Source organism: Oncorhynchus mykiss, unplaced genomic scaffold (assembly GCF_013265735.2).
Source record: "Oncorhynchus mykiss isolate Arlee unplaced genomic scaffold, USDA_OmykA_1.1 un_scaffold_770, whole genome shotgun sequence".
Classification (NCBI taxonomy): domain Eukaryota; kingdom Metazoa; phylum Chordata; class Actinopteri; order Salmoniformes; family Salmonidae; genus Oncorhynchus; species Oncorhynchus mykiss.
The window spans coordinates 1-10215 of NW_023494217.1; the positions used below are offsets into that span (position 1 = coordinate 1).

The following is a 10215-nucleotide window of genomic DNA, read 5'->3' on the forward strand; positions in this document are numbered from 1 at the left end:
CTTTCTTCCGCCCATGGGCTTATTTGGTTGTGATTGTGAAAAGACGGTTTGGGCGCCCAGTGTTTTTCCATGTTACAGATACTGACTGACACACACTCACTCACCCACACACACACACACACACACACACACACACACACACACCACACACACACACACACACACAAGCAGAGAGAGAGAGCTCTATGGTAGGTGTGTGTGTGTGTGTGTGTGTGTGTGTGTGTGTGTGTGTGTGTGTGTGTGTGTGTGTGTGTGTGTGTGTGTGTGTGTGTGTGTGTTAGAGGGCCAGATGGGCAGGGTTATGGGGCTATTCCATTGGCAATCTCAATCAAGCCCAGCTAAAGTATTTGAAATGATTTGGTCTGATAATGTGACCTGACAAGCCCACATTTCCAACCAAATCCCTGAATTTATGGAAGAAGTTACTGAAGATCTGGGAATGTCAGTCGCCAGTCTCGGAATGTCCATTAAAATATCTCCTGTCCTGTTTTTTCCTTCTTCTCTTTTTTAATTACGACCATCCCTTCCCTCTTTTATTTCAACTCTTTCTTTACTGACCCAAAAGAGACAGAAATGCATTCTTCGCTTTCTGTCTCATTTGAACATTGACCTGGTGGACTTTTTACTTAACTGTCTATTTTTCTATGTCCTCAAGTCAGTGTCAATCCCCCAGGTCTTTTGTTAATATTACAACCCCCCCCCCCCCCCCCGCTCCCTCTCTCTCTTTCTTCATCTGTTCAAGTGGTAGTTCTGCGTTCTGCCTAGCATCAATTGCCAACCAACTCAACCTCTGACCAGCCTAGCCCGCCATTCAACTTCAAAACAGCTTTAAGTTATTAGCCTCCAGATTTCATTTTTCCCATGAAGCAACCTTTGCATCCATCGGAAAACACCTGGGCCCTCAGAACTAAATTTATACCTGTTAAATATAATCCCAATATGACACATTTCTTGGTCAAACACCCATCCAACAATCAAACCGCTAACCGTCAAAACTCAAGTGAGTCTACGGGCTTGGCGCTTTGGCGAGGAACGGGTTAGTGTACCCCCCCCCCCTCTGTTTCACCCCCCCCACATCCTGTCTCATCCCCCCTTCTTTTCAGAGGGATATATAATGGAGGTTGGGACTCTGTTGCATCTCAGCATCACTCGTAGACACTCATCCACTGTTCAATCGTTTACTTAGAGAGGAAGAGGATCAACATAAGAGAAGAGGGGAGATATGAGGTCTCTACTGAAGCTGGTTGTTCTGCTGTTCTGTGTCCAGAGAGGAGAGGGACACTGGATGCGCTCACTACTCGGTAAGGATGGATGGGGGTCACGACTCACGACCTTCGACATTGGAGATGGGACAGGATAGAATTTTTTCCTATTTTCTTCAGTTTTGTACTGGGTTATATGTATCTAGATATTGTTGTGTACTTTGAGATTGGTTTACATCAGGATGATGTTTGACACTGGGACTTGAGTGACAAGGCATACACAGTCACTGGAGAATTTTGAGACCATATTGTGTGATTTCTGTTCTGAAGATTTTCTGTAGGGTAGCACTGACTATCAGTCTACTGCAGTCTATAGTGTAATGCAATCTGGTCCAAGCTGGTGTGATGAGTTTTTTAATAACCCTCTCTCTTTATCACCATCTTTCAGAGCAGCGAGGCAAAGCATCATCCTCCCCATCAGAGGAGGAGAGGAGAGGTGGAGGAGGAGAATCCAACAAGGGAACAACAACAATAAGAACACAGAAGGTTCCGGATTTGGAGTAGAAGACCAAAGGGGTTCCGTCCCATCCCCAGCCCCAATCATCCCAATCCGGTCCCGCCGCTCTTCAACCCAATGTCGTCTCCGCTCCATCCTCCTCCAGGTACGAGAGCTGGGTCTGGGCTACGACGCGGACGAGACCGTCCTCTTCAAGTACTGCAGCGGAGACTGTCCCCGTGTCCGCTCCAACCATGATCTGACCCTGACCAACCTGCTCCTGAGGGGGCCCTGCCCGAGCAGAATGGAGAGCTGTGGCAGAATGGACCATGCTGCAGGCCCACCCACCACGAAGATCTAGCCTTTTTGGATAACGCCCATCGCTGGCACAAGGTGGAGAAGCTGTCGGCTGCAGGGTGTACCTGTGTGGGTTAATGGGGAGGAGCTGGACGTGAAGGGGGAGGGCCTGAACATTGACTTTTGGGCCGTGGCCATTGGCTGTTCAGAATGCAATGTGAGCGGCATAGAGGCTCAGGCTGTACAAAAGGAGAATCAGGAGGAGAGATTACAGATGTAGCTATAATTTGCTAGAAAGAAATGCATTCATTTTGCGTATGTATATTTATATTTATTTAAAGTTGCTTTGGGGGAGTTTTATTATTATACCAATGACGTTGAATGGATCTTATTTTGCTGCATAGATTAAATGAATAGTGGTTACACTATGGTTGATTGTTGAGTAAAACTGTTACCATTCCAAAAAAAGGTCCTCAGCAAACCAACCAGGTATTTATGTAAAATAAATGATTTATTTATTTGAGATGATAACTGTATGATGCTACTTAATTTATTTTGTCCATGTGCCATGTTCATATGTACAACTCGTAATAAAGACAACCATATCTACACGTTTTATGACCAATGTTGGTGAGTGATATTACATTTTCCCTCATGGCTACTAAGAAATATATATTAGAGCCTATGGTTCATTTGGAGAACACAAGGGCTTATTCCAGACTCATCATTTACAAAACATTTACAATGAATATTAAATAAAACATTATTGATAATGCTGGGACATCAGCAGCACTTTCATTCATTTATTCCATATTTTAGCCATGGAAGCAACAGCATGTCACTTTTCAACCACACAACCATTTCCCTCAACCGAACTCCGATCCCTGACCCTTAGTCAAGAACAGGCAGTTCAGTACAGTAGGGAACTCATCAGTTCTGACGATATCATGACTCTTGTCCTTTCTGTTATGTCCACCTAATGATTACTATGCTTTCTCCTGTTGAACAACCACCACGTCCTCTTCAGTTTCCTCTGGCTCCGCCCCCCACACCTGGACACGCCCCTCCATGGCTGTGAGGAGGCGGGTCTCCGAGGGGTGGAAAGACAGCGATTGGACGACAGCCTTCCCGACTGGCAGCTTCAGCATCAGAGAACCCTGAGAGAGAAACAAGAGATGTTCAAAGATGGAAAGAATCTAACACCAATAGGCACACATACCAAGTCCTTGAATCTGCAGCTGTTGACATTTACAGATACTGCTGTGCTATTCCGTTTCAAATACGCATCCAGTAAGCAAAATCAACCAATCAAATCAATTCATTTTGATAGGTAGTGGAGCTATCTATTAGATGAACAAATCCTCCATCCCTCGTACCTCTACCAGGTCCCAGCAGTACACGTGTCCGTCTTCAGAGCAGCTCAGGACGTGAGTATCCTTACTGGACAGACAGCAGTCCAGCTTGTAGCCCTTCATCTTGTGTCCTGTGTATTCTCCCAGCATCTCCCCTGTGCTCTTGTCCAGTAGACGCACGGTGGAGTCCAGGCTGGAGGTCAGAGTGCACTGGCCGTCCGCACTGAAACACACACACGTGATGGGGCCTGGAACACAGAGACAAACACATAACAAATCAATGTGACTCAGGGTGGTTTAGGTACAGAAGTTAGTGATAGTTAGTACAACAACTAGTTGGTACTAGATACTGACTGTTGATGAAGTCCACATGCAGCTGGCCCATCCGCAGGTCATACCTTCTCACTCTCCCGTCCACTGACCTGGAGATAGACATGAGATAGAAAAGATGCTTAGAGGACTCTTCTATAAGAATGAAACTGAAATGAACAGAAAAGTTCAGACTTGGTACTGACCCAGTGAGCAGCTCGTGTTCAGACACCTTCAGACTGCTGACACCATCTTGAGCCTCGTCCAGAATCTGGATGGGGTCAAATTTCTGGACCTGGTGTCCCAGCAGCGCACTGTCCCATCTATGGAGCCTAGAGACCGACACGAGCACGCACGCACACACACACACAGTCACACACACAGTCACACACACACAGTCACACACACACACACACACACACACACACACACACACACACACACACACACGTGAGGTGGGTCCTGTTGTGGATGAGCAGGACAATGCTGAAGCCACAACCTGGTTGTAGAGGTGACTGAGATGCACTTTGCTGAGGAAGGACAGAGGAACGAGAAAACTCACCAGATAAAATGACTGTAGCTTCTTCATTGAACTGGACACAGTTGACTTTCTGCAAACAGAGAGACAGACCAGAGCCATATCCATGTTAATAAATGGCTCCAGTTAGAAGTTTAGTTGTTGTATTCTTTCCTGTCTCTATTCCTTCAACATAAACATCTCTTTCTATATTTTTTTCTGACCCACCTGACCTCTCCTACCCGCCTCTTTCCCCCTCCCCACTTTCTCTAAAACTCCATCTCTCTCTCTGTGACACAGGAAAATATAGTTGTATTGTTTTCTCTCACCCCAGCGTGACCCCTGAGTTTCCGGGTGACCTGTCCCGTGGCGACGTCCCAGAGGATCACCGTCTTGTCCGAGCTGCAGGAACACAGCTGGCTGTTGTCATAGGAACTAGGGAAGGAATCGATGGTAAGACACACACCATTACCTCAGATCATATTCCCCCAGGGGCCCAGAGGCAGCAGGGAGACAGTGAAGGACAAAGTAGGCAGATGGATAGAGGAAGACTACACAAGCAAGCATGTAGATGGATCACATAGAGAATGACCAGCAGAAGCAAGACTGACAGAGAGTAAAGGACACAGAGGCAGATGGAGGATAGGGGAACTTAAACAAGAATACTGAATGAGTAAAAAATGTGCTACTTCTTATCTATCTATACAGTATGTCTCATTTCTAATGCATATCTCCTACTTCATATAGGGGAACATACAGGCATTGGCATCTGCATATAAGCTAGCTATCACACTGAAAGAGAACGCTTAGTGAAGTTAAGTGCTTTCCACTCAATCAGATCTAGGATCAGCTTTATTTAACTCAAATTTGGCCTTTACCAAACACATTCTTCAATAAAGTATTCCTCAATCAGCTGTCTGTATTGCTCCAGAGCAAGGGTCTCCATCAGGCAGATCTACCAGTAGCTCTCAGCCCACCTGTGAGTAGCTCGCCAATCAATTCTGAAAGAGCATTTTTTAAACGTGTTCCATCGCAAACGGTCATAAACATAAATCTCCCGGCTACTATCTAATCAAATCCACAGTGACATTATCCCACCCCTGGTTAGCCACCACTGCCTTCAAAATCCAAACTTAGCACAATATCTGACAATTCATTTCCAGCAATATTGCTGTCTGTTTAGTGCACGCGTTTGTCTATCACTCTGTTTGCAGGACATTTAGCAATGATGATAACCGTCTTGTGGGTAGACAGAAAGACTTTCCCCCCAAACTTTCTCAATGAAATGTTAAGTGCAAAGTAGGCTTACCTGACAGAACTATATTATGATTATTTGTATCAATTGTTTTGCAAACCCTGCCATGACGTGCTGCAGCAGTTGTCTCAGCAGAAACATCGCTCAACTGACACATTCCCCTCTTCACTAAAACGTTTCAATTAATTGGTTTTTCAGACTTTTTTTCTTCAGATGTGATTTAAGCACTGACATGGACTCAAAACATCAATTTTCAATGTTTCTCTTTGAATAATTGTAATATTGAGAGTAGTTTTACAAATGATTTTACGAGGTATATTGACATAAAACACATCTGTTGAACACTTAGGACCCCAGGAAGAGTTGCAGGTCTCGTGACAGAAAAGGTTGGAGACCCCTGCTGTAGAGACACCAAATCATCACTTTTTGCACCGTTTTGGAGACTACAAAAACTCAAATCAGATTAAAAAATTGACCTAACTCAGTGGAGATTAAAGGGATCTCCAGAGTAAGCCATCCCTGAGACCGGGTCTGGTAACTCGTACCTCTGCAGGTTAACAATTAAGTAACGTACCACAGAAGTTTATGCAAGAGGGCTTTACAACCAAAAAGAGCGCAATGCATCGATCTACAAGACTTCAAAGAGGCCAGCTTACTTTCTGATATAGGTTTGTGTAATAATACAGATACTGACCCATCAGCATCTAGAACCTCGTATCCATGGCCACTGTACGTCTTCAGCAGTGTCCCTCGACTTACACTCCACAACTTCAGAGACTTGTCACTGCCGCAAGACAGCAGGTAGTTACCATCAGCTGAGAAAGAGAGGGGTGGGGGAGAAAGAGACAGGGTGGGGGAGAAAGAGACAGGGAGGGAGAAAGAGGGGGTCGAGAGAAAATGAGAGGATGAAAAACACCCGAAACGCGTTATGTAGATACAGCCTCTCATGACATACACAAGCAGCTCCAAGTAGAGCAACAGTCAATGCACCTCACGGTATGGGTGTTTGTTTGAGTTCTCACCATTGAATCGCACAGCTCTTACAGCCCCTTGTTGGCAGTCTATGGTCCTGAGAAGGTTTGGGGGAGCTGAGGGACCTCAGGTTTGGGCTGGGGAAACGACATTTCACACTTCTGCCTGTAGAAAGAGAGGTTGAAACATATAGCTATTATTTTTCTCCTGACTTGAGGATCAACTACGCTAACGTTAGTAGTGGAAAGAGCAAGTGCTATGGAAAGAGCATCATGGAACTTGGATAGATATCTACCTGAAATACCTTGCTTGTTCACTTTAGTTTGATGAGAGAGCAATCATTAACTGACTCATATTGATTTATGTTAGCTAACAGCAAACGAACAAGTCCTTTTTTCCCCCCTACAGTTTATGCTCCAGAATGTTCATATTTTTGCAAATGTGTGGTTTACTTCCTGTCTGTGATAATCGTTTCGTTCCGGGTAAAAGCATTTGTGTCAAAATAAAAGTCCGAACATTCTCCCTCCGCATTGATAGAGTCCTTCGCGTCCTTTAAAGCATTTATTTTGAAATGCATTCATCGCACGGCGGAACTGATAGGCCCCGCCCCTTCATTCGCCCAGCTAGCTGACGGGTCCCACTCAACACCGTTTTGCCACTAAATTAATCCTTAAAAATATCTCAACAAGAAGGACATTATGTCCGCAAACAACATGTCAGGCCCACAAAGGGTAAACAAAATTATCCGGTGAGTACAATTGAGTAAATGTCGTTGGGTTTGCGCGCTAACGAGATAGCTACTTAGCTAAATCACACGTCTTCAGCACTATTCTAACGCGATTATAGACTAGCTAACAAGCTAGCTAGAACGCCTGTCATTTTGTGAACTAACTAGATGTTGTTACACTGACGTATAGCTAAGTACGGTAGCTAGTTGCGTTATTTGTGGTAGGGTCATTCATATCTTGGTTGTTGTTGTTACAGATACAAGCCCCCCAGCACGGAAGCAAACCCCACCCTGGAAGACCCGACTCCAGACTACATGAACCTACTCGGCATGATCTTCAGCATGTGTGGCCTGATGCTGAAGGTGACCCAGAGACATCTGTTTTTACCACACTGACACACACACACACAGACGACCTCGCCCCTCCCCCATTAAGTGTGTGTGTGTGTGTGTGTGTGTGTGTGTGTGTGTGTGTGTGTGTGTGTGTGTGTGTGTGTGTGTGTGTGTGTGTGTGTGTGTGTGTGTGTGTGTGAGGTAACCTCCCAAAGGAGAAGTTGCCCCACTGTGTTCCCATTTATGGGACTAAAGTCTACCACCTGGGGCCAACTCCAGCCTTTCAACTGAGTGGTTTATCCTAGAAGGGTGTGTGTCCCCAAATCAACTGGAGCCAGTACTTTCTGTCACATATCCCTAATTGACTGTGTGTGGTGCTGGGTGATACACCGTTACACCCACCTAGGTAATGTGACGGTCTACTACTCTACGATTGGAGTTAGTGGAGTTGATGAAAAGTCCAGCACACCGGTAACCTTGACGCTACCAACTATTTAATGGCTCTTTTAATCAACACCTTTCCCTCTGCTGCCACTGAAATCAGTCCTAAAATGTTATGTAGGGCACCGGTGTCCCTGTGCTAGCATAGCAACGTATCTTCCTTCACTCTCCCTGTCCTCTTACTGAGCTCGAACTAGTGATCCTCTGCTTCTCAAACACACATGACCGCCCGCTTGACAACATACTAGCCAGTTGCGCCATCGAAAAAGGCACATATTCAGCAATGCTAATGGTGACATTTCAAGCAGTGGATTGAAATTGCAGTATGATCTTAACCTGTTACACGTAGGCACATTATCTTACACCATACATTAGTAACTGTCTGGCTATGCCACAGCACTTCTACAGCCTCATGCAGAAAAGCTGACACACACACACAGCGCATTATAAAGTATAGTATGTGGGTCATTCTGTGTTCCTTAACCTTCTGTGTTGTGTGTTTCAGTTAAAGTGGTGTGCGTGGATAGCAGTGTACTGCTCCTTCATCAGCTTCGCTAACTCACGCAGCTCCGAAGACACCAAACAGATGATGAGCAGCTTTATGTGAGTAGAACAAATGTCTCTGTGTGTGTGTCTCTCTCTCTCTGTGTGTCTCTCTCTGTCTGTGTGTGTGTGTGTCTCTCTCTCTCTTTGTCTCTCTCTGTCTGTGTGTGTACACGTTCTGACTCTTTTATCAAGCCTCATATTTCCAACCTACCCAGGTAACCTACCCAGGGTCTGTATGCGACTATGAGGGCGAGTGAAAGAAAAGTGTAAAGTTTCTGCTATTATGCCAAAATGCAGAGTTATCTATTATCTGTCTCATAATGGCTCACTGTTAATGTGTTCACTGTAATACCAGGACGCAGCAGGAAGTTAGTTTGGCAGCTCTTATTCTGCCTGGGGTGTATTCCCTAGGAACCAAACGGAGGAGGGACTAACCTGAATGTGTCCAATAAAAATCCCTTTTCATTGCTAAATGTTTCCGTTGCAAAATGTTTTGCTACGGATTGCGCTAATGAATGCACTCCTGGCAATAAAACTAAAGACACCGGAAGTTAGTTTGGCAACGCTCGGCTCTACCTGGCATTGTGACATGCGATGGGCTCAGCTTTAATGTCCAAAAGCTTTTAACATTGACCTCCAGGTGTTGCATTTACCCATAACAATTAACTACAGCAGATAATACCACTCACTTTGTGGGAGCGTGTGTGTCTGTGTGGCATTTTTCCAGGAAAAGTAGTGTGTGTGGCTCTGCAGGTAAAGTAGAGAGTGTCAGGACATCAGTAGTAGATGCCTCCCAGTCCATCACCTAGATTAGTTTTTTATTAAAGATTGTCTCTATGCCCTCCTGGCTGGTAACACAAACTGTGTGGATCAGCAAAATGTTGTACAAGTGTTATATGCAGCAAATGCGATATAGGCCTAATCACATGGAAAATATCACACTGATCCAAGGTCGGTTTGGTTTTTCTTTTATAGTGAAGGTTAAGATCTAAGGGATGGTAAGCTGATCCTAGATCTGTGAAAAAGAGGACAAAGTGTAACCACTGAACCTGAAGGCACTGATGCTTCTGCTGAGCAATCTCTTCAATATTTATTGCTAATTAATTTTTATTTTCTCTCATCCTTTTTTTTTCTTCAATCTCTTCTTTCGATCAGGCTGTCCATCTCAGCCGTGGTGATGTCATACCTCCAGAACCCCCAGCCCATGTCGCCACCGTGGTAACCAAGGACCAATGGCGGGGGGGCCTTGCAGGAGAGGGGCGGTTCCAGACTGAGAGTGGGAGACGGACTCCTGACTCGCCCACTGACCATCTGGGAGAGAGAGAGAGATGGATGGATGGAGACAGAGAGGGAGGAGGGATCAAGATGGATGTATTGAGAGGAAACACAATGGTGGACATGAGGCAAGAACAAGAAGACCAGGTGGTCCTGGTTATTCTCCAAAATCTCTCTCTTCCTGGAGATATTGCAGGTTTTCTATTGAATTGTCTGATTCACCCGCTCGCTGTAAGCTGAGGTCTAGTTGGAAATAAAGATGGAAGGTTTTATAAAGTCACTGTGTTTTGTTTGTCCTGTTAATGTGTGACGGGGGTCACTGTGCTTAGCTGTACCGTGACCACCCTCATGAAACACCTTTAGCCAGCTGTGCCACCGAAAAGGTACAAGTTGGATTGGTATTCCAAGCGGAGGAGTTTAACCAATTCAGGTCTGTTACACATGCATGTTCTGATAACGTCTTGGATCTTTAGGCCCAAACACCACTGCCTTC

The 10215-nt window shown here is 45.2% G+C and overlaps 1 protein-coding gene and 2 pseudogenes across 1 annotated transcript; 2 read left to right on the forward strand and 1 right to left on the reverse strand.

The window, feature by feature from the left end:
* Window positions 1-1650: 1650 nt before the first annotated feature.
* On the forward strand, window positions 1651-2402 carry LOC110485572 (annotated as a pseudogene).
* Window positions 2403-2784: 382 nt separating this feature from the next.
* Window positions 2785-6552, reverse strand: LOC118962500 (annotated as a pseudogene).
* Window positions 6553-6916: 364 nt separating this feature from the next.
* Window positions 6917-10002, forward strand: LOC118962501 (protein Asterix). Its single transcript, XM_036974630.1, has 4 exons — window positions 6917-7148; window positions 7385-7490; window positions 8407-8504; window positions 9603-10002. Exons 1-4 carry the CDS (start codon window positions 7099-7101, stop codon window positions 9667-9669), a joined length of 321 nt encoding a protein of 106 aa, XP_036830525.1. The 5' UTR covers window positions 6917-7098; the 3' UTR covers window positions 9670-10002.
* The last annotated feature ends 213 nt before the right edge of the window (window positions 10003-10215 follow it).